The sequence below is a fragment of the Streptopelia decaocto genome (genome assembly GCF_964273445.1).
Source record: "Streptopelia decaocto genome assembly, chromosome: 7".
In the NCBI taxonomy this organism is placed as follows: Eukaryota; Metazoa; Chordata; class Aves; order Columbiformes; family Columbidae; genus Streptopelia; species Streptopelia decaocto.
In genome coordinates, this window is record NC_138661.1 from 40,956,933 (window position 1) to 40,981,162 (window position 24,230).

Consider the following 24,230-nt stretch of genomic DNA (forward strand, 5'->3'; position numbering starts at 1 on the left):
CGGGAAGGAGGGCGGGGCCAGCACCCGTGAGGGGAGAGGGGCGAGGAGGGGGAGGTGGCAGCGGCAGCGGAGGTAGCTGTCTCCTCCTCGTCCCTCTCTACTCCCCTTACCTCCCCTTACGGGCGCCGGCCCCATGCTGAGAGCGGTTTATCGGCCCCCATCAGCGTTTATTCGAGCTATCCCGTTACGTGTCCCTCACAAACAGGCATCTCCCCCCTCAGCCTCTAAACGCAAAGATATTTGCGAATAAGCCTCTCGGCATAGCGTAGCAGCTTCTCTAGGCCCGCAGAGCGAAGGGAAGATTTCGCCTCCGCCGTCGGTGAGGGTGGGAGCTCCATGGCTACCGCTGGCGGAACCTGAGCGCCGCGGTGCGTGTTCCCCCGCCGGGCCGGAAGCGGAGGGACCCCCGGTAACGGCGGGAAGGTGAGGCGGCGCCTTAGGGCGCGGGTGGCGGTCAGGGAGTGGGGGGGTGTCGAGGCGGCCGCTTTTGCGGAGAGGCCGCTGCCGCCTGTCGCCGCGTCCCGGCCCCGCCTCTGCCCTCTGGGCTCGGGGAAGGCGGGCGGGGTCTGGGCGCTGCGGGGCGGTGAGGTGCCGGCGGGGCCGCGGCTGGCAGGCTAGGTTCGGTAACTGCGGCGCGGTGAATCGGTGCCAGCGTTAAATCGGCGTGCTGGTAAAACGGTGCGTAGGGTCAAAAACCGTGCAGAAGTAACGTTTATTAGAATTTCCCGTTTTCTCTTTTTTGGTACTTGGAGGAAACAAGGACGAGACTGCTGGGCGGGATTCAGCCTGACCGCGGGCCGCAGCTTTTCTGTGCCTTCCCTGCTCTGCGGGGTGTGTGCTGGTTTGGGGCAGGTTTGCCAGAAGCGGCCGGTCACGTTGAGGCTGTCCCCGCTGTCACGGTGCGTGCTGCATCTCTGTTCCAAGGGGCATGGCCACCTTGCGCGTGGGTTTGCTTTTTTGGGACTTGCCTCCTTGCTGAGCGTGTGACAGAGAAAATGTGAGTTCCTCCCATGTGGTTTTAGTCTACGGTGGATAACTTCAATTGGAGTATGAGAATAATAGGAGTGAGTTTCACCATGAGTTACGGGAGGTATGTGGCGTGTAGAGAAGAGATTGGCACTCACCACGAGTCTCTCCACAGTGTTGGCTAATACAAGTTATTATCTGTTTATGTATATTGTGTTTGGGTGACAGAGTGCAATAAGATGGTTTGCAAGTGCTATCACTACAGCTGTTTAAAGATGAAGACTAGTTTGCTGATAAGGTGTTATGCTGTGTAAAGCAAGCATCTGCATGTCAGGTCATGTTGCAGGAGAAAGAGGGAATGAAGATGTTTAAACCATGGAAAAAGAAAGGACTATCCTACTGGTGCTCTGTGGGAGTTTGTAACTGAGTTATGTGGGCCTTCCAATAAAAATTTAATTAAAAAATTAAAAATTCGTAGAGGAATTCAATAGGCTGAATGGGCCAGTATGGCACTTCCATAATTTTGTTTTGGTTTGCTACATTCTTAAAAGCTCAGAGATGATGAACTGATTTGACATAATTTTACAATTTATTCTGTGAAAAACAAACAAACAAAACCAACAACCCAAAACCAAACCAACAAACCAGGCAACTATTCTGTTTAATCTTATGCGTCAGAGATAATAGCCTTTGTAAGAAGTATTGAACATTAAGGCTCTCCGTTACAAATTAGAGAATAATGGAGTGGCACAACTCTTCTTACTTGCAGTGATGCAGAGAGAAGCGAAAAAAAGATTTTTAGATTTTTTTTTCCCAAAACTTAAAAAACAAAAACAAACAAAAAACAACCACAAAAACCTATTGAATTTCAGTCTTTCTTGTTAAATCCTTTGGTCTTTTCAAACCTCTAATCTTAAACCAGACGAGCAGAGGGGTCAAGGGTCTGGTGGCCGCTCCGGCAGGGGGATTGAACTAGATGATCTTTCGAGGTCCTTTCCAGTCCATAACATTCTGTGATTCTGTGACTTATGAAAGAAACGTGTATTATGGCTGCTGTAGGACTTCATAGCTGAAGTCTTGTCATCTGTCATGTCAGATGAGATTGTCATTCTGGTCCATATGGCAGCAGGGTCTACCTGTTGTCAATTTGTGATTTTCTTGCAGGGGATAATACTTTATAGTTGTATAGATGCCATCTTTTAGAAACATTCTTCTTGAGGTTGTTTTTTGTTGGTGTTACTCATAATACCTAAACTTACAGTGAAGGGGATGAACAGGAATTGCTTTTTTCGATTTTCAGTTTTATTTGAAGTATTTTACTTATCTTATATACATGGGTATTTTGCATCCTGGTGGAGGGGTTTCTACAAACCATTAAGTAAACTGCAAGTCTAAGAAAGTGTCATACTTGATGTTATTTTTTCTTCCTCTTTCCAATGTCTTAGATTTCTAGTTAATATCTGTTTTAAAAACTAAACAGTTTTACAGACATCCTATATGTTTTGGTTTTTTTTTTTAATATATTCCCTTTCATTAAAGGTGGAGATAAACTTCGGTAACTTCCTCTGGATATTGGTTTTGTTAAATTAATTTCAAACCTGTTAGTTGCCTTACTGGAGGTGAACTCTTCAAGTTTACCATAATGGCTCTGACTACTACGTTGCTGAGCAGTGCTTACTTACGTGGTAGATGCTACAGGCACAAAGTTTTGCACCCCTTACTTGGACCTCTCCTCAGCGATTCTGTGTCAAAATCGTATAGCAGCTACAGGAGGCCAGGGTCACAGCCTGAGAAAAAAATGTCTTGGCAAGATATTGATTTCAGTTTTAAGAAGGGCTTTGATGTCTTAAAGACTCAGCTAAGCATGCTGAAGAAGGAGACCAAGGATTACTTATTAGGGCCTGGAGGCCATCGATTGGATCAGTACCTGTTGGAACAGACAAAGGTGGTGTGGGAGTTTCGGAGCCAAGAAGATTTGAATAAATGGGTTATTTCCTCTGATGTGGAGATTGGAGGCAAAAGTGAAGTTTACCTCCAATTGGGTAGGAATAACCAGGCTGCGCTGCTCTATGGAACCCTCAATACAGAAGTGCCTCGTGATGGGGAGACACAATACAGTGGATATTGCAGTATGAGAGCGAAACCGCCCATGGTAAGTACAGCTTCATGTTTGCATAATTTCTGTTATTTAATCAGATAGTGTGTGATCCCAGTGACAAGTAGTGGGCTGCTATTTACAGTGGTTGAAGCGGATCACTTCCAGGAGTATGAGTTATTCCTTCACGGATGTAATTGCTGCTGTATCCTTTGACCTGGAAGGAACTTAAACTTTTTCTTGGATTTTGTTTTCCTTTCTTAGAGAAGGAATGATGTATGTTTGATCATTTACTTATGCACAATAGGGCATCCACTCATTAAGACAGCCCTGTTTGCAGCCTCCTTGAAAATGAAGGAGCCTTTCTATCAAAAATTGGTATGATTAAAATAGATGTCTCTCTAAATTTGAAGTCAACTGGATGTGTCATAAGGACAAATTATCTGGGCTTTTACTTGGCCTGTTCATCAAACTTGGTTTAGGTGAATGTGCTCATCTTTTTTCTCACAGGAACAGGAAATAATGCTTTGAAATTTATTTTTAAAGGTCTGACTCCTATTGTACATCAGAAAAAGCAAGACACAAATCTTTAATAAGCTCAGAATTGAGCAAAACAGAACCAGAAATGGATGTTCTTATTATTGATACTTCTTGTTTCATCCCTTATTTTTAAGCACCTTTAAAAGCAAGGGAATATTTTGATTCAGTGTATAAAATGCTTAACTTTTTAGTCCATTTTATTGTCTGTGACGTGGCACAAGTACACAGGTAAGATATGTTCTGGGCCAGAGACTTGAAGAGCAGAGAACATGAGCAAGCAAAATCAATGGGCAAATGAGAGGCAGATAAATATGGATTAAAGTGGTGACACTGGGTGAGGGCAACGGAACAATATGTTGCATTTCACCTGAGTTAAATTCCCAGGGCTGCTGCTGACTTGTGCAGATGTGACTCAAACTTTCACCTCCTAATTCTGAAGTAGAGGAGTGTAGCAGTCCAGCTTTATAATGCAGTTTGAAATCAGAGGGTGAAAACATAGATACAAAGGCTCTTTTTTATTTAAGAAAAAAGGCTCAAAAAATGCTGATGACACCAAGCTAGGAGGAGTGGCTGACACGCCGGAGGGCTGTGCTGCCATCCAGCGGGACCTGGACAGGCTGGAGAGCTGGGCAGGGAATAACCTGATGAAATTTAACAAGGACAAGTGTAGAGTCCTGCATCTGGGCAGGAACAACCCCAGGTTCCAGTATAGGTTGGGAGATTACATATTAGAGAGCAGTGTAGGGGAAAGGGACCTGGGGGTCCTGGTGGACAACAGGATGACCATGAGCCAGCACTGTGCCCTTGTGGCCAGGAAGGCCAATGGCATCCTGGGGTGTATTAGAAGGGGGGTGGTTAGTAGATCAAGAGAGGTCCTCCTTCCCCTCTACTCTGCCCTGGTGAGACCACATCTGGAATATTGTGTCCAGTTCTGGGCCCCTCAGTTCAAGAAGGACAGGGAACTGCTGGAGAGGGTCCAGCGTAGGGCAACGAAGATGATTAAGGGAGTGGAGCACCTCCCTTATGAAGAAAGGCTGAGGGAGCTGGGTCTCTTTAGTTTGGAGAAGAGGAGACTAAGGGGGGACCTTATTAATGTTTATAAATATATAAAGGGTGAGTGCCATGAGGATGGAGCCAGACTCTTCTCAGTGGCAAACAATGATAGGACAAGGGGTAATGGGATCAAGCTGGAACACAAGAGGTTCCACTTAAATTTGAGAAGAAACTTCTTCTCAGTGAGGGTGACAGAGCACTGGAACAGGCTGCCCAGGGAAGTTGTGGAGTCTCCTTCTCTGGAGACATTCAAAACCCGCCTGGACATGTTCCTGTGCGACCTCACCTAGGTGTTCCTGCTCCAGCAGGGGGATTGGACTAGATGATCTTTTGAGGTCCCTTCCAATCCCAAACATACTGTGATACTGTGATACTGTGAATGGCAAAACCATAAAATTAAGTAGCCACAGCCATTATATTAATGTATTAATGATCTACTCCTCCTATTACTTGTAAGATGAATTGGTAGGACAGTTGATAGGTAACCGTAGTAGTGCAGTAAGATAACAGGGAAACTTCTGACTTTTTTTGTGCTAATTCTGACCTGGTTTAAGCAATTCTGGCCAAGAATAGCTCCGACCCCTGCCCCCCCATCACTCCAAGTGACCTCAGTGTAACTCTCCGAAGACTCTTTGATCTTCCTATATATGAATCGCAACACTTGGACTTCTAAGATATTTAGGAAAAAATGCGGTTGAGAATTAGATACACTTTCAATCCATACCATTATGCACAGTTAATGACAAAAAGTGTTGGGAAACATTAAATGCTTCCAGTGCTTATGTCAGCCTTCAATAGGGAAGTTAATTAAAAAATTATCCCACTTCTTCAGTTTCTTGTAATCACCTCTGAATAAGGTAGTACTGACCACAGAATGTTAAACTTAATGAGCTACATAACTAGTGATCCATCACTCTAGGGTTTGTGTACTTGCCTGGTAGGAAAGGAGATCTGGTTTCTGACAGTTAAAAGATCATGGTTTATTATTGGAGCGTGGGTCTTCAGAGCGTCAATACTGCAGTTTGTAGGCTCGAATACAGTGCTGAAGGAAATTCAGTGAGATCAGCAGCTAGTATGATAAAAGAGTAACCCAGTTTTCACTATTGCAGTAGATATTGTCATAGTAATGAGGGTGCTGATCAAAGCAATAGTGCTCTGTTCTTCATAATGGAAATTTCCCCCTGTCAATGAGGAGTAATTGTATTTATTAATGATTTGTAGGGATCTTTTTTTAGGAAGAAGTACTATGACTGGTCAAACTTCAACAGTCTGTATTTACGTGTCCGTGGAGATGGCAGACCTTGGATGATAAACATTTATACAGACCCTTACTTCTCTCATCAAAAGGATGACCTCTACAACTACTTCATGTTCACCCGAGGAGGCCCGTACTGGGAGGAAATAAAGGTGAACTAACAAGTCTTTCTGGCTGGTTGGGGGTCCTGGCCACAGCTCTGTGGAAGGAAATTCTTTCAACAGTCACAGTTTGGTGTTTTTGTTGTCCATTCAGCAATGTCTCTCTTACCTCTACTTATACAACAGACCTGCATTTAGCTTGGGAGTTCCCAAAATTGTAAATCATTGGATTGTGGAAGGGCACACTGTGTCAGTTGTGTTAAAAGATTTGATCCACCATACTTTCACTTGAACATCTGCTGTTAGCTCTTGCTAGAGTAATCAAATGGATACAGCGACTGAAGCTTAGCAGGTGTTGTCAGGAATATTCTGTGATAACTGTTTTATCTGTAATACAACGTGATGGAGGTTGGTGTAGGATTTGTACCCTGTGACAGGATTTGCTTAACCTGCTGACTTGCTAGAGTTGGTTAGACTCGAAGATGTGGTTTGTCGTTTATGGCCTTTGAATTTGTGACGCAAAATATTTGCAAGAAGTGGGAGTTTCAGCTCTTTTCTGATGAAACTTGGGGAACTTTTGTAATTCGCTGACGACAACATTAAGGAGGTTTGTATGTCCTTATGAATTGCTGTTCAGTGCTTCATAATATTGTTCTCCAGTCATATGAGAGCAGCTCACTGTTTCATGGCTGAGGAGTCAGGAGGATGAAAAGCAGAGAGTCATTGGTGGCTTGTATGATTTCCCCTAATCCACACCCGCCAACCCGCCTGTGTCCTACCTCTTATCACAGCCCCTCCTCTTTCTTGCTCCCACTGCATTCAAAGCCATTTTTACATTATTCTGAACTGCTTTGCTAGAGTATCAATGTCTCTATGAAGTTTGCACTGTGAAAGACACAACTTGTGTATAGATGAGCTGTCAATATACATGCATGCTAGACTTTAGACTTTTCATTAACTTCTGTTTTATGCTGACATGTTACTGGAAGGTTCTGTTGTAGATGTGAACAACTGCTTTCTGTGCTGCAGCTTCTCATTGTATCCTAACAGAGTAATGATCCTGCACAACAGCTACAAACAGCCTCCACAAAACAGTGTGGGACTGGAAGTGGCTGCCAGTGGTCAATGAAAGGGTTAATGTGGCCCATTTCTCTGTGCCAGTTCTATGAACCCAGCTAGTGCTGGTACCAGATTTAATGTGCTAAGGGAGGGTTTTCTTAATTTTTTTAATTCTATGTACTGGTGACACTAAAGCCTGGTTTGTTTTTTTCCTCTCAGATTCCATTCTCCAAATTCTTTCTCTCCAGTCGAGGAAGAATCCAGGATGACCAACATCCTATCTGGCTAGACAAGGCAAGTTTTCTATAGGCTTTATCTGAAATATCCTTTAAGATTATATTTTGATTATATAGATAATTTACAAATCCTTTAATGTTTATGGATTTGAAATTAGAGGGCCTCTTTGTGTTATAAGGGTACTTGTGGTTTTGCCTTTAAATTATCCTACTTTGTGATAGCAGTGCGAGTTTACTTCGAAGTAGCTCCAAAAATATTTTTAAGAGATTTAGAAAACCAAGAAACAACTCACAACTTATGCAGCCTTTCAAATAATGGAATTTTTTTTTTTAGGTGTAATCAAAGTGACTAAAATCTAAAGTGCCAGCTGGCACAATACCGTCCAAAGTAATAAAAGTATCATAATCTTCCTTCCTAACAGAAGACTGTAAGGGATATAATATTTTGAGATTTTATTTGAGGATATACTGTATCGGTGACCTTAATGGTGAGCAGTAAACTGGTGTATTTATAGGCAGTATTAAGTAGATGTGTTGAGCATTTTTAATTTTGTTTCTACAAATAAGTAGACTAATTCACTGATTTAGTGGAGGAGACCTGTTGGAAAAAGTTGTTTCTGTGTCTTTTTTTTCTTTTAAATTTCAGTGACCCTCCTGTATGTATTTGAGGGCCGCTTAATACTCAATGACTACCAAAAGGAAAACAATGTTAGCAGTACATATGTGGAGAAAATAAAGGGCCCATTACTTGAATCAATATTAGTCACCTGGAGTGCTACATTCAGTTCCTGATTGCCTTAATGAAAAAAAAAAAATAGGGCAATTGAGTGATTGTTTTCATGCTGCCAATCTGTTTTAAAACAAGTTGAAGCTGTAGAAAGCAAGTATGAAAGCTACTAAGGAGGAAGAAAAAACAAGCTTCATGCAATAAAGCTGTTATAAAAAGCCTATATTTAAATACACACTGAAGAATTTATCCGAATTTGGAATATACAGTCATTAAAAAATGGTAAATGAGAACATAAAGTTGTATATGGGGTGTTTAAAAAATATTTATGAGGAGTTGAAGGGACAAAATGATACTTGATGTAAGCATCCTCCACTGATGGAAGCATCCATTTTCTTTCCTTGTTATCTTACACTTAGTATTTCATAGTAGAAATTATCCACTTGTATATAATACAAAGTGTAATTTTACAAATGTATTTTAAAGAAACCTAAAAAGAGGGGAAGCAGTGTGAAGGCAATTAAACAAATCAGATAAAATGTCTTGGTCCCCTGTGGTACTATTATATGTTTTCCCAGGAGCCAGGAAAGGTGTTAAACCAGAATAAAAAGGCAGGAAATAGCCAGTGTATCTAGGGCTTGCAAAGGAATAGATTCTTCAGAGCAGAGAGTTTAGGTGACTCCTGTAGTCAGTATGAACCAGAAAAACAGAGCTTTAAAGGTTCTCCAGGCTCCACAAACCAAGGGGCTGATTGTAGGTACTTGCTTCGGGGGAAGAAACAGCATTTAAAACATTGGAATGATCTGGGAGTCACATTAGTGCATTTAATTTCTTTAGCTTTGTTCTATTATTTATTTAGCATACACTTATGACATATATTTAGCCTCAGCCTACAATTATTTAACTTTGTCTGACACATCCTGGGCATTACTTTCCTGTAAGTGCAGCAGTCTATAAAATTGTGGGTACAGCTCAGACCTGCACTTGTAGCAGGGCTTGGAAGCAGCTGGAGCTTAGTAGGTGGTGTGGCACTGGTGGCTCTAGTGCTGGCGGCACAGCTGGTTCAAGAGCTGCTGGAGTCTCTGCAGGGTGATTGGTAAGAGCTGGGAGAGCTTTCAGGCAAGCCACAGGCTGATAGGAAACATGCCTGAGCCACCTGAGTTTGTATGGACTTTATCAGCCAGAATCAAAATTATATTTAAAAAAAAGGAATAGTGGAGAACATTATGGGAAAGGAATGAGGAACATTCTTATATATAAGAACATTATTTGAGTTGGGAAACAGTAGCCAAGAATTTGCCTTAATATAAAACTGTTACAAAGTTTCATGCCTTTTTAAAATATCTGTTTTGGTGCACTTTCCCCCTATACCCAGTGTATGACAATCTAGAATAAAAGTTCACTTCCATCCTTAATTACTTTGTGTTTGCTACTCACAAAAGAATTGTAACAGACTCTATGAAAATATGTTTATATGCAGAATCATAATGAAACTGGCACTACACAGACCTTGAAGGGTAGAAATTAGTGTTGCCTCAGCTATTTCTAATAAAGGGCTCAACACTGTGGTAGAAAGGCAAATGGGAAGTAGTTTCTGCTAGGGTCTGTATCAAAAATGTGGTAGTGTTCAAGCTTTCAGAAATAAACCGCACTTTAAACAAATACCACTGTTTACAGTGGATGACCGTAAGTTGTTTGTAAAATATGGAAGTAGTAGATAGAATTGTTTTACTGTAACATAAATACTGTTCTAATGTAGGTATCTTTTAATTAGGTTAGTACCCTTGGCTTCACCATTGGAGATAAAGTAGATGGTCCATTCCAGCTCGAGATTGATTTTATTGGCTTGCTAAATGATAGAGCTCATACAGAAGAATTTGCCTATGAAATGTATGAAAAGAATCCTCGAGTCTAAGTTGGACTGGTTCTTCAGATGCTTGGTTCATTTTAATAAAACACTTTACGATGTGGCTTGTAACAACTTGAAGATTCTATGTAAACATTGAGGTAAGTGCATGAAGTGTTGACTGTAGTGATCTGACTAGAGTGACACCATTGCCATCTTCAAGGCGCCAAACACAGAATCCTGGAGATACTACACATACATGGACTGGGACAGAGCCTGAGACTTGCAATGCACTCCTACAAAGTAGGAACTGTTGACTAAGTTTTAGCTTCTGCCCTGACCTTTACAGAAATAATAAAGGTATTTCATGAGCATGTTGTAGTTATTTTTTGTACAACAATTTAATTTTCTACAGTATATGGTTTGTAGACTAGCTGTAAAACACATCTGCTAATTTTAAACTTGAAAAAGTATGATGGGAATTAATACCCTGAGGAATGGTGCTGTGGTGTGACTCAGCCACTGAAATTTACTCAGAGCAGCCTGAGAAGTGGAAAAGGCCAAACTATTTTAACCTTTAGCTCCGGCTTCTCTGAATAACTAAAAAAAGAAAAAGCTGCCACTGCCAAAAGTGAAAGAGCAAGCTATGCAGTAGGCTCAGCTTTTCCATAGAGCTGCTGGTGATATCCCTACAGCTTTACAGAGCTAAGGTGGTTGAAAAGAAGCAATGCTCCAAGAGGGTGTGGGGGGGCACCCCCACCATTCTCTACTCCCTGAAGAGGCACAGCTCAGCCTGATGAGCACCATTAGAGGGCAGGTCAGATCATGCTTTTCTGCTGTGTGCTATTAGCTTAACTCAGGTGTACTGCAAGAAGTCACAGCCTCAGCTGGTGGCACCGAAGCTCAATACTTCCCTTTTTTTGAGAAGTCCGGTTTCCAGTAAGCTGGGAAACGTTTTAAAGAACAAGTGCTGAATGTCACAAACTTAGTCTAATCAAAGCACTGACCTCCTCTCCAGTGACCTTCAGTGTACTTCACAAATATTAAGTGTACCTATATTTTATGTGGAAGAGGCCACAAAGCAAGCTGGAACAGGGTCTTACACTATCATTTTCCTCTCTTGCACAGAATCAAATAGCTCAAAAGGGATGATGGTTATTGTTTCTAAAGGCAGCAGAACAAACATGCTTTCATAAAGTGACAGGGAGGCTAATCAGTAAGGAAAACTTATCACAAAAGACACAGTAGGAAATAGTGTAGCACTAGTTTTGTTCACACTTCTAAGAAGGTACATATACCTTGTACACCCAATGACAGAGCCAGTGATAAACAAGATATATACAAAATATTTATTCTCCTTTCAGTAAGTTTATATTTAAAAAATGGCTTTTCTTGACATATCATATTTGACAGGACACTAAATTCACTGAAATAATTATTTGCTCACAATTCTAGCTGAGGTTACAACTGCTAAATTACCTTTCCAGTTCCAGTCAAATTCAGACAGCTTTTATTTTTTAAAAACTAACAACAACAGATTTTAAATATAAGATATCAAATGTGCCTAAACTCCACTGTAACCTCTTTTAAGCAGAGTTGAAAAGCAGAATAATTCTGTTAACATCTGGGATTTACCATAAAAAACAACAAACCAACCTTAACTGTTCAAAGCGTCCAGTTGCTAATTCATAAAGCCACTTTTTCAGTGGTAACTTTTTAAACATATAGCATTTTACAATTATGTTATGCTGTAAGCCTTTAGTTTTCCAGAGAGCTTGCATATTTTTTCTTCTGTAAATTCCCTACAACTTCATAGACATGCAATTAGAAATGCTGCCTAATTGCTGTAACAGTTGTAAAAGAATTTAAGGACTGGAGAACAAGGCAAGCAGACATCCCCAGCTCCTGGAATTTACCAGAAGAAGGTTTTTGAAGCTTGCTGTCCAAAGCATGCATTCTAGTGGGTAACAAATGCATTCTGGTGGAGAAGTCTGTCCTAAGTTGCAAGGAGGCTTCTTGAGCATCTTTTTTATTTACATTTTCTCATTTAACATCTTTTAGTGAAATTAGTTAAGTATTAAGCAAATAAGAGATAGTTCTAAGCTCCTAAAAGTTTAGGACTCCTATCTTGTTGGAGAAGCTGATCACTAAAACACTACACTCAGATAGGGTTGCATTCAATGCTCTCTGGATTCCGCTACCTAACAGCAAACTGAACCATACACAGACAGCACAAATATTTACATGACATGAACAATATTTACAGTGATTTCTTAGGTATTTCTTATTCCTCCTAACCCACAGATAGTCCTCTGCGGTTTCCAAGAACCCGATCCTTTTTCTTTTTCCTCTCTTGCTCATGTTTCTCACGCCTTTCTTCCCTGAAGTGGAAAAAGAAGATACACAGACCATATCAAGTTATACTAGAGATAGAGAGACAAGCAACCAAAGGAACCTGAAGCTGACCAAGGTTCAACATCTATTTAACCACTGTGCTGCATTTGCCATAGTAGAGAGAACAGTTCTATTTTGGACTGAATCTAAATCAGGTAAATACTTCTGCTTAGGTGTAGAGGTCTATCATTCTAACAACATGTCAATATTCACAGCTTCTTCCAAGGTGAAGGTAAATCTCCAAATGCCAGAACTGACAGCATTCCTAGAATAAGTCTGTCTGATTCTGCCTTCCTGACTGCAGACTATTGCAGGCAAAAATTGCTCATATATTAAAGTATTATTTCCTGAACTGTGTATTTAAATCTTAAAAAGACAAATAAGTCACCACATTATTTTAAATAACACTATTAATAAAAAGCTAATGACGTACTAACCTTGTCTGGAGATGTGGCTGTTTGTAATCTTTCTTACGTGAAGAGATGTTGCTACCAGCAGACTTATTTAGGACAGTATTTTCTTTAGATTCTCCCCAAGGTTTTAGTGGTCCTACAATTTAGGGGCAAAAAGAGAGACTAGTTTACTAATTGTAAGCAGTTTACTAATTGTTTATACTAGCTAGCCTGTTTTCGCTGGTTGACTTTAAGAGGAAATGCCTCTTCAGCTATATTACCAATTTCACCAGCCAATTCCCTACAAGTAGTTTTCCTATAAGCAGTAACAGGTGACTGCACGTATAAGTAACACTATAGAGTTCAGCTTCTCACACAATAGAGCATTTTAAAAAACTAAAAAATAAGCCTCATTGTGTAAGGACCATCTCATATTTCCTGCATATACATCTATGCAGTGGAATACAAGAATGTTTATTCTCATATTTATGGCCTTTTGTTCATAAGGACTTATTCTTAAGTAGGGATGCACTTAAAGCATGTGTTATGCAGTAATTTGACATCAGTCCACAGACTGTATGGAAATCCATAGAGAAAGGGACAGGAAAAAAGACTGCAAACTGTTGTGGTTTGTATCAAAGCCTCACTTGATGAGGCAGTTCAGTAACAGGGCTATGACTGACACAAACTGCACAGGATCACAGTACCTTTGTGTGGCTGATACCGAAGTGGCCTCGAGAGACTTGCTTTGAGATCAAATGTCTTCTTTGCACTTGTGGGCTCTGCAGAGTGAGCTGCAAACTTGAAGGGGGTCATAACTACAAGAGGCATCAAGATATCCTACTTAGTTACAGTAGTAAGAACATGACTATATGTAGCAAGTTGGAAGGTCCCTGTGAAGACCACCTTGCAACTATCAAGACCAAAGAGCCATTATACCTCTCATAGCTCTTAAGACAGAATTGCACAAACACAGATCACTTCAAATAGAAAGCTTTCAGGTCTGCAGAGAGCAAGAGTTGTAGACTACTAGGCAATTTGTGCTGATAATGCTATGCAATAGCATAAGTAGCTCCATTATTTTTTCTAGTCCTTCAGAAAAAGTTGTAGTTCCTAGTCCCTGTGCTTATTTGGAAGCAAGTGGATTTTTAGATTTAAAAAAAAAAAAAAAAAGCATTCTTCCAGAACACTCCAGCTTCCCATCAGCAGTGGAACTTCTCTTTCCCCCTAAAACACATCAGTATTGCCATACAGCAAGACAGGCAGCTCTGGGTTCTTGGCCTGTGCTAATGTACCTGTGACGCTAGGTTATCAACAGTTAGAGAGCAGAGCTGTGCTGGTGCAGAGATCATTAGCAATCAGATGACCTGGTGCACACCAATCCTGTGAGGAGAATGAGACCTCTGAGAACACATCAGGATTTCCTGTCACCACAGACAGGGGATCCCTGTACCTCTTAGAAAAATCTTCCAGACCTTTAAGGACTATATATATAGCAAAAGATTCATGTATCTCCTTTTCTGTAGCTAGGTACCGTATGTTTAAGTCTTAGCACCAAACCATTTTAGACAAAACACTCAGAACCAAAGGAAACCAAGAAACTACTGCAGTTTTTAAAGAGTCAGTCATAAATTAAAGAGCCAAATATTTAGCATCCACCTTACCCTTTGGTGCAGTCAGATCGTTATTTCTTGCATTTCCCTTGCTGTTTTTCTGACTTATTGGTTTACAGCTCTTTTGGCTATTAGGTGTGATCTCCTCCAAGTATGGAGACATTCTAGATGGAGTCTTAGTAAGAGAACGTTTATGCTCATTATCTTTTGTGGCTTCTGAGAACCTGGGAATTATTAGAAATATGAAGACAAAATTAATCATCTACAAGGAATGTAAGCAACATGACAGAATACAGAAGGTTCAGCATTCTACTTTTCTCACAGGTAGGAAGTTTTACTGTGTATACAATGTTCACAGCTTATGCATAAACTGCACTAAATATACCCTCACTGGCAGCTTTCAAGTTATGAGCCATCATTAATAGCAGTAAGTAATATTCCTTTATAATAGGAATGACAAAGAACAGACTTTCTTATTTGGATGCAATAAGCTTGTAGACTTCACCAACAGATATGATTTACTTTAGATTTGGATTTTGTAGTAAAACATTCTAAACATTATATATAAATATTGTTAATTTTAAAATTCAAATAAAGAAAAAAAAAACAACTGACAGAACTCTATAACTCAAAGATCTATAGACGAAGACAACAAATTTTAGTCAAAACACATTACCTGCATACCAGACACATATGCTGTATGTGAATATGTACACACATTTTTAATACATTTGTTTGTGTATAGATGTGTATATGTATATATAAATATAGCAAAAAATTCAAAATCTTGCATGAATAATAGCCTTATCAAAAAGCTACTGAGAATAAGCTGAAAACCTGCAAGATGTGGAAAAACAGTGGGTACATGTTGGAAGAAAGCTCTGTTTTGAGGGCAAGCAAGTTTATGAATGAAGTGCAGCTTCTAAGATCCACCTCATCACATCTTTGGACAAATAGAGTGCAAGCAAATTCCAAGTGTTGTTTTGGTGTACATATTGCTAGGAATCAGGTATGGCTGCAGTGAAGACAATAAAAATCATCCAACTAGAGGCAGAATATTATTTTCATTTGTTATCTATCAAAATCAAAGCTAGCACCTTCGAAGTAGGAAAAAGCCAGTAAGATTAAGCTTGGTTTTACAAGGAACCTGTAATCTTGACATTTAAGTGGCAAAAGAACTGCATACAAAAGTTACAAGTCCCATGATTATTTATTAGTTGTTGTCAGAATTAGAACTTGCACTGATTTAATAATAACACACACGCACACACTTTATTCAGGGAGGAAAAAAAAAAAGCATCAGCAGCTATAATCTTGATGTGTAAAAGCTGAGAAGTGAAGATTATCAGAAAAATGGGAAGTAACACAACTGAGCCTAAGATTAACCAGATATTGTTAGTAGGGGAAGAAGGATAAGGCTAAATTATAGAATGTCTAAATCTGAACAGTCACTGTGGACAGTTAAATAAACTGAATAAAATTGGAATTAATATAATACTTAGAAACCAACAAATAGTAGAGACAAGGACTTTTCACTGAAAAGAAAACAGGATAAAAGGGCATTTATCAGTGGAATACTATATGGACTATCCTTTTGATTCCTCCTAAAAGGTATTTGTTCAAGACTTCAGAAAAATTAGTAATAAGCTAATAGAATTTACTGACAACTAAAGTTCAGGAAATACTAACATAGAAAATTAGATTACTTCATAGGAATAACAAAAGTGCACCTGATGTTTTAAAAGGAAATGAGATGAGGTTTAATAGCATTGAGTATGAGTTCATTTATTTAGCAATTCATCACAACTTTGTCATGTCAACTGGATTCCCATCTGCTAGAAACAATCTGCTTATAGTAGTCAATCACAAAATGAGCCCCTGCTGTGACATGGGGGATGAAGAAAATGATGAGTCCATTGCGAGACTCATCTGGAATATTGCATACAGTTCTGGATAAGTCATCTCAAAGAAAATCTAATTCAGATATAACAGAGATTATTAAGTTGCCTGACAAAATGGGAAACCTAGCACAGCAAGAGAAGAAAAATAATTTGGCTTGGTTGGTTTAGCAAAATGAGAGAGAGTAAAAGAGGAAAGATTCCTTTACCATCAGACATCAAAATGAAGAATCAAGGTAGTAGCAGGACAGTAAAGGTTGAAGCCAGTCAAAGACAGACTGAAAGTTAGCAATCAGAATTAGTCTCATGTAGTTCATGTTTGGAACAGAAGTAACACAATCAACACTGAGATTTGGCTATTTCACATGTATCACATTCAGTTGCTCACTAGTAGTTTTGGTTTGTTCTTTTTACCTGACATTCATTTTGGTTGTTGAAATGACAGAAGGATTAAATGAAGGTTTCCTAGATAAAATACTCCGACTGGCAGTGTTCAGAGAATTGCGTGGTGAGCGCCTGGGGTTGCTAGGAGTGCAGGTGGCAGAGAATATACCTCTTTCCAGATTTGGGCTGAATAAAAGTGTTTTGGCACTGGTTTGTTTCTAGGGAAAAGCAAATAATGAGTTAGCATACTCTGCTAAAAATGTATCAGAAAAGCAGCTAAGAGGAAGGGAAAATATACCGTGAATCACAAGCAGACAGTCTCTTCAGTTTTTCTTTAAAAACATATTTTAAACAGAAGTAGTTTTATTATTAAATTTATCTGAAAACACATACCTTAGAATTATTACATGGAGTACCTTTTTCTGACCCTCTTAAGTGATTTGATTTTTTGGCCAGCACCTGCCATAAGTAATCGGTTTTGAGTATACATTCATAACACAGGAGTTTCAGTGTTACTGTTTTCATGTGTCCATTGACATATGCTTTCATATATTTATTGACACATTACTGTCACTTTTCTAAGGCCTGCCATGCTCTGAAAGAGGCCCTGTTTGCAGCTTTCACCCATGCAAATGTGAAATACAAAAACTGAGAATTGAGGCTACTGAGAAGAACATATATTGCATACATTTTAAAGGAGCCACATTCAGTCATTGCACAATAGTTCAAGGCACAAAAGAGAAACTTAATATTTAATTCCCACTCTTTGAAAAGATAACCCATACCCCTGGTTAAGCCATTCAAACAGTTGCAGGCAAAAGCTCCAGGAGATCCTTCACAAAAGTGATTGTGACAATTAGTTTAACTCAAAACTGACAAGTTATTTGTTGGTTCCTGTAACTGTTTATAGCCATACACTGTTAATATATAAAAACTTCTGTAACTATACAAGGCATATACAAATGTATAACTAGTTAGAGGACTGCAGTTATATTTCACTGATCATAATATTCCACTACCTGTGTACCTGACCAACTGTTATATTTACTGCTTTAAAGAGACTCTATGGGGCTTCTACAGAGAGGCTCTGGAGATAAATGAATCCAGCAACAATGGGTATCTTTCTGTGTTATCACTTACCTTGACTTCATTGAGAGAACTGCTGCAGTTTTCAATCATTTTTTTTTTCCTCTCAATGTATTCAGCAATAGATTCCATTTTGTTGAAGTGAGCCTCATGCAACTTTTTAAAGTCTAAGAAGATCCAAAAATAAAAGTCACATATCTGATAAGTTCCTAAGGAAGTTTACTACTTAATAGAAAATCTTGCAACACCTATAGTTACGGCCTCAAAGAAAATATGACATATCCCTCTAATTAAAGACTGTATACACAGGTAACCAAACAGTATAAAATAGGATCTACTTCACCAGCTACATGACCAGTTACCTGGTGAATGCTCTGGACAGTTATAGAATGGTTTGGCTTGGAAGGGAACTTTAAGGATCATGTAGTCCCACCCCCAAGTTCTGCAGTTAAAGAATAAATACTTCCAAATTTTAAATGAATGAATGTGTTTTACAAAGTGATAAAAATGAGCTAATACATACTAATGCAGTACAACAGTAGTATTTATAAAGTAAAAGCTAAACAAGCAGGAATTGTAGCATCTCTTTCTGCTCTTTGTTATTTTGAAATATCATGAACACAAGTATTATATCCAAAAGGCAAAGCGTTCAATAAATCACTTTTCTAACATAATATGAGTCATTTGCTACTATGAACTTACAGGTTGGAAGATATACCTTAAAATGTAACCTCTGGGAACTCTTTTGTTTGCTTGCTTTTTAAAGAGAGGATGTTCCCTTCTTCAAAACAGAAATTTGGGTTGTTAAAAACTATAAGTCAAGTCTCCCTTCACACACAAACAATACATCTAGCTGGTACGTTAGCTTACTTGGTGTAGTAGCTTTCATTGCTGTTTTCCTAGACCTAGATGCACGGCCTACAGGTACAGGGATCTTCCCTCCTGCATGATGAGCATCACCTGCTACAGTAAGATTGGACAAAATTTTAATATTTAATATTTTAATATCATAACCACTCAAAAAGTATTTCTTCTAAAACAGACCTTACCTCCTCAAAGTGGGTTTAGGTTTTGAGAAATACATCAGCTGAAATAGGTATGTCCTAAGCCTCTCAAAAAGCCTTTTAATGGTACATCAGTAACAGAATGTCTTGACAAACTACAAGCTCAGCATGAACCTTACAGTTATACAAGGTCATTTTCTTTGATAGTAAAGTATTTTACAGGGAAAGTTAACACGAGGATTATGCTTGTGGTAGCAAAAGTAACTTTAAATTCACAGGTCTTGATCTGCTTAATAAGCTAGAGTTTTATAAAATTATGATAAAGAAGAGCGAGCTTTTGGGCAGCTTTTCTGCCACTGTCTTGTATACATACACAGAGTCTAAGTTCATTCTATCATCTCTGCTCTCAGGTATGGTATTAAGCTCATGCTCACATTTTAGTGATGAATTTCATTTTCTTAAGAAAAAAAATCAGGTAAAGACATCAAGTTCAATATTTGCACATGAAAAACAAACATTTGCTTTTTTATTAATTCACACCTCCTTTAAAGTAAACTTGGATAACTTAAATATATTGAAAGAAATCCCCACTGGAAGCAAATAATGGTTGGTTGTTGAAAATAAACTTTTCAACACTAAATGCAGGCGTAGTACTTTTCTGTCACACAGCTCTTGCTGTTTGAAATTACTGAAAGAAAAACACAAAACCAGAAAGCAGTACAGACACTTATAACTGCAGTTATAGGAAGAAATGAGTACTGTGCCAGCTGTCAGGATGAATGCTGCCTCAAAGCATATTCTACATATTCTATTGCTTCTGTTTCTAAAAGAACTTCCATTGAAAATCCTCATTTTCTGAAATAGTTTCAAAATTATAGATCGCCTCCAATGAGAATGACCTTGTAAATTCTACTGAACAGCAAGAATATCCATAGTATGGCTCAAGGACTACATACACTAAGTCTAAAAGGAACAAGTAATAGTATCTACCCTATTTGAGAGACTCACAATATTCATAGATTATCAGATTGGGCGAACTCATTTCTTCATGTCAGCTACATGCATAAAGAGGGAAGACATGAGTTAATATTCTCAGCAACAAATGTTTGAAGGTCTAAAAAAGCCACCAGATGGAAGAATGATTCACTGTAATACATTCAGATATTGTTAGGGAGTTTAGGCAAATTATAAGGATTCTGTCTGTATCTCCTCCTTTACTAATTTTACTCCTGGGAAGAAAATGACAAAACCCATTCATCTGTGAAAAAAGAAAAATGAAGCATGAGGGAGGAAGCTCTCCCTTTCTTGACACTTTTTAAAGGAGCTGAGTAACATTTTAGGAGTATTCCAGAAGGCACTGATCCTAATCAAGGTGCACGACAAAAATAGATTCAGACCTTGAAGAACTGCTTCCCTAAAAACATCAGGTCCAGAGTTCTAAGTCAAAGCCAGCAGAATTCCTACATTCCTGAATTTGTGAAATTCTGTTACAATACATTAAACAAACCCAAACACAGATTTTTTTTCCTCCCCCCCCCCTCTGGTATCCCCAAACAAGGTACTGATTATCAGAGATGCCACAAAAATCTTTGCAGACACAATTAAATGACCAAATGGTACATTTTAAGTAGTACAAGTTACTAAGCCTACTTTTGGAATTTTCTACTTACATTCATCTCTGCTACTTTTAGCAGAAGCTGCCTTTGGTTGTTCACTCTGACCAGCAGCCATCCCTGGACTTTCAATAGCTCTCTGTTTAGTTACTTGTTCCTCATTTTGGAATTTCTCATTTTGGAATACCGTCTGTCCCTTTCCATGCTCACCCTGAGGCACTTCGTTTTCTTTCATTTCAGAATGCTCCTGCAGTTGAAACATAATTTAAACAGTTTGTTATGACTGGGTATAAAGAAAGGCTGCTGTTCTGAGAACAGTCAGCCAGTGGAACAGGTTGCCCAGAGAGGTTGCATAGCCTCCACCCTTAGAGCTTCACAACATCAGATCAGATAAAGCCTTAAGCATTGTATTCTTACCTCATAGTTGAGCCTGTTTTGGCTGGAAGACTGAGCAGTAGACTTTCTCAAGTCCAACCTGAATTAACTCACAAAATACTTACCTTATTATTTCACAAACAGATCTATTTTAGAAAGCTTTTACCTGCTCAGCTCTAACATTTTAGTATAAAATTGCCTTTCTTTACAAAAGTTAATTACTTGCAAGTATATTGATTTGCTCTTTGCACTATCATAGCCCTGGTTACTGTATGATTCTCCAGCACTACCAGACTAACACTCATCTTCTCATTTCCCTCCTCTAACTCTAAATCAGTAAAAGTTTTTCACACAGTTCTTAATTCACACACTATTTTCATGTAATTCTAGAGGAAAATAATTCTACCCGATCTCACTTTGAAACTTCCCCTCCCTCAGCTATATACAACCCACGAATAAAGAACTCAGCGAGAGGAGTGAGAATTAAATTATGAGGATTAAGCAATCATCTAAATCATTAATTTTGTCCATATAAAGAAAGTGAAAACAGCCTTATTTTAGATAAACTCTGAAACTAGCCTGATATTCAGAATACTGTGATGAACTAGTGAAAGCAGTCTTATATCCAGATAAAGTGTGTTTAAATTTAACTTGGGGGAAGAGGGGGTGGCCACATTAAACCAAGCAAAGCAAATCACCTCTTTCTCATCAGAAAGGCCTTCATCACTGATATTAGTTTCCTCTTTGGAGTTCCTCTTTTTTCTCACTATTTTCTTTTCTTTACCACATCTTTTTGTAACAAATGACGCTGAAGGAGGCATAATTTCCTCCTGACTCCTCATTTCATTTGGTTCGGTGGAAGATGATGCACTTTTTCCAGAGTCCTGTAGAAGAAAAATACTATAATGTGGAACATATCTGACACAAACATAAATTAGATACTCCAAAGAGACAGTTTCAATTTTATTATGGGAAAAAGTATTTCACACAAAGGAAAACCACTAGCATTTAGCAGCATAGTAATCAAGAAATTAGCAATATTTGGATTTCCCTAAACATCACAGCTCATAATTTGAAAACTTCAAAAAGCCCTACAGTTTATTATATAGTATTGTAATAAGATTATTAAAAAAACTAATACTTCTTATGTGAAATCTGACTTGCATGATGCTGTGACTCTCCCAGATTTGTGCGTAGAATGCTCTTCACCAAAACAAACAAACAAAAAAAGCAGAGCCTCTTCCATGCTTGTTAAAATCAAAAGTAAGCTGACAAGGGTTACACCAGTTCTTCAAGCCTTTAAAGAATATTTTAAAGGAAGCATTTAAAGGTATATATATTTTAGAAAAAACATACCCCAATTTACTTTCTATCAAAAATGTAAAATACATTGTCATGCCAAACAAAATAACTCAGCTTACAGAAGATAAGATTTTTTTTAAAGTGAAGAAAGTGCAAGTATACTGTAGTAGATTAAAACTGTTTTCTAATGAGTATCTAGTCTCTTTCATCTAGGTATGCAAAGTTAATAAAATATTTTTATATTTGGTATTGACTAGTGTCTAGAGCTAAACAGGCAAGAATAAATATCAGTTCGATGGAATTTAAATGTTAGTGTTTGCAAACAATAATTTTGTACTGATGCTGAAAAACATTTATAGCTTTGTAAGCTGAAAGGAGATCAGCTTCGGGTCATATAGGAAGCCACTTCAAAGCTAATACTAGCACATCTGTTTCTATCAGTACATCAGTAGATTAAACCAAAGGCACTATTAAGAAAAAAAGTGTTTTTGTTACAGTACGCATCATAGTAAAAGACAACTTTCAGTACATGCCCTGCTCTACTAGTTACAAAGTTAGATCTATCGCTCTTAAAAAGAATGGCTTATTCATCTGTTACCATATTTTCATTTCCTTGGTTTGTACCATGAAAATGTTGCTTCAGTGCTTTCAACAATTTGTCTGCCTGGAGAGAAAACAAACAACATAGGAGTCAAATATTGTATGAAGTCATCAAACAAAAAACTGCATAAACCAAATTAATATCCTGTAAAGTGATGCAGTGAACTAGCAGAACATTTCCTGAATCTAACAAAATAAGGCATGCTTTCATTCAGGTCAGTCACATTAGACAAAGTGCTTAAGGCTGCAGACAAACATATAGCATGTTCTCCACAGTGGCACAAAGACAGATTTCTGTGACTAGATTTCTCCTGGTCCATCTGTTTTCCAGACATAATTCAAGGATGAATGAGAGAGATTGTTTTCAGCGGCACTGCCTAGCTGAACATGAATTAAAATTGTGTGAAATTTCTGCAATAACTTCTGTCTTGCCCATAATACATGCAAAGCATTTTTCTTATACCTTGTATACATTCAACAGTAGCAACAGAATAACAACAATGAAACCACATCGTTGATATTTCAGGCTGTGAAACACTCAATACCTAATGGGAAAAATAAATAAATAAAATCGAGCCCGAACTAGAAGTTTAAGAAAAAAATAACCCAGAACTAAAACCCTAAGCAAACGTCTTAGCCCTGTCAGGACAATGAGTTCCTTTGTGCACTTAAGTCGTGGATCTTCTTGCTTTTAGGGGTTTACGCCTTTCTGCCGGCGGCCGTGCCGGAGCCTGGCTGCTGCCCCGCCACTCACTCACAGCGCCCACGGCGGGACATCGGCAACTGCCAGAAATCTGGAGCTCTCGGCAGACCTTTCTCGCTCTCAGCCACGACTGGCAAACAAGCAAACGCACTCACACCACTTAAGGCACCCTATTAACTATTTTTCTGACTCCTAGTCGTAAAAAACACTCCGCAACTGTGCGCGCTGGGAGCAGCCGGCGTGGTAACCCGCCGCGGCCGGAGGAGCAGCCGGCGCCGCAGCCCTGAGCACGGCAGGGACGGGCCCGCAGAGCCGCGGGCGGGCCCCGCGGGGCAGCCCCCGCCTCCCTCCTTGGCGCCCCCGGGAAAACGGAGCCTGGCACCGCCAGCCTTGTTCCCTTGAGAGTCCGCCCGTCACGAAGCTGGACGGACGCAGCTCCTCGCGGCACGGCCGGACGCTGCAGCGGAAAGCTGCCGCCGCCACCCCCAGGCCCAGCTGTGTCCCCGCCAACACCGCCTGCAACCCCGGGAAAGGGACCGGCCTGAAGCTCCATCAGCGCGGTACCCAACATGAGAACGACCGCCACAGGGACGGACAGGGCATGTTCCCTTCACGACGCCCACTCCGTCAGCTCCTGGCCGGGCCCAGGGGAAGCCCCAAAGCCGGGACTGCTCTTCGGAGGGCGGGCAGCCGGAACTTCCCCCACCCGCCCCTCGCCCAGGTGCGCAGTGCTTCTCCCTCCCGAGCGCAGCAGCTTCCCCCGCCTCACCCGGAGATTGGCCTTCAGGCCGGCAGCCTTCGCCATCTGCTGGAGTTCGATGTATTTCAGCGAGTCCAGCTGCTGGAGCGAGGTGAGCGCCATGGCTGCGCCGGCTTATCAACCGCCGCGCTTCGAACCTCCCGCTCAACTGACACGGCGTCCCTTGTCCCCGCCCCACCGTTCGAACTCGCCCGCCGCGCCAGGCTATTGGCTGGACGAGGCAAAGGG

The 24,230-nt window shown here is 39.8% G+C and overlaps 2 protein-coding genes across 5 annotated transcripts; one reads left to right on the top strand and one right to left on the bottom strand.

Annotated features, from left to right (window-relative positions):
* The first annotated feature begins 1 nt into the window (after position 1).
* Positions 2-10,904, top strand: NDUFAF1 (NADH:ubiquinone oxidoreductase complex assembly factor 1). Of its 3 annotated transcripts, none has more exons than XM_082057505.1 (5): positions 2-423; positions 2,506-3,118; positions 5,876-6,061; positions 7,289-7,363; positions 9,807-10,904. In XM_082057505.1, the coding sequence occupies exons 2-5, from the start codon at positions 2,609-2,611 to the stop codon at positions 9,945-9,947; spliced, it is 912 nt and encodes a 303-aa protein (XP_081913631.1). In that variant the 5' UTR covers positions 2-423; positions 2,506-2,608; the 3' UTR covers positions 9,948-10,904. The 3 variants fall into 3 exon arrangements, with proteins under 3 accessions (XP_081913631.1, XP_081913630.1, XP_081913632.1); XM_082057504.1 differs by lacking the exon at positions 2-423 and adding an exon at positions 455-678; XM_082057506.1 differs by lacking the exon at positions 2-423 and adding an exon at positions 710-1,090.
* Positions 10,905-11,213: 309 nt separating this feature from the next.
* Positions 11,214-24,189, bottom strand: NUSAP1 (nucleolar and spindle associated protein 1). 2 transcript variants are annotated; one of them, XM_082057477.1, is made up of 12 exons: positions 24,012-24,189; positions 22,538-22,603; positions 21,336-21,521; positions 20,320-20,509; positions 18,516-18,605; positions 17,700-17,812; positions 16,953-17,018; positions 16,590-16,777; positions 14,329-14,501; positions 13,372-13,482; positions 12,710-12,821; positions 11,214-12,259 (listed from the first exon to the last, which is right to left on the bottom strand). In XM_082057477.1, the coding sequence occupies exons 1-12, from the start codon at positions 24,102-24,104 to the stop codon at positions 12,172-12,174; spliced, it is 1,476 nt and encodes a 491-aa protein (XP_081913603.1). In that variant the 5' UTR covers positions 24,105-24,189; the 3' UTR covers positions 11,214-12,171. The 2 variants fall into 2 exon arrangements, with proteins under 2 accessions (XP_081913603.1, XP_081913602.1); XM_082057476.1 differs by having other exon boundaries at positions 18,516-18,608; positions 24,012-24,184.
* Positions 24,190-24,230: the final 41 nt, after the last annotated feature.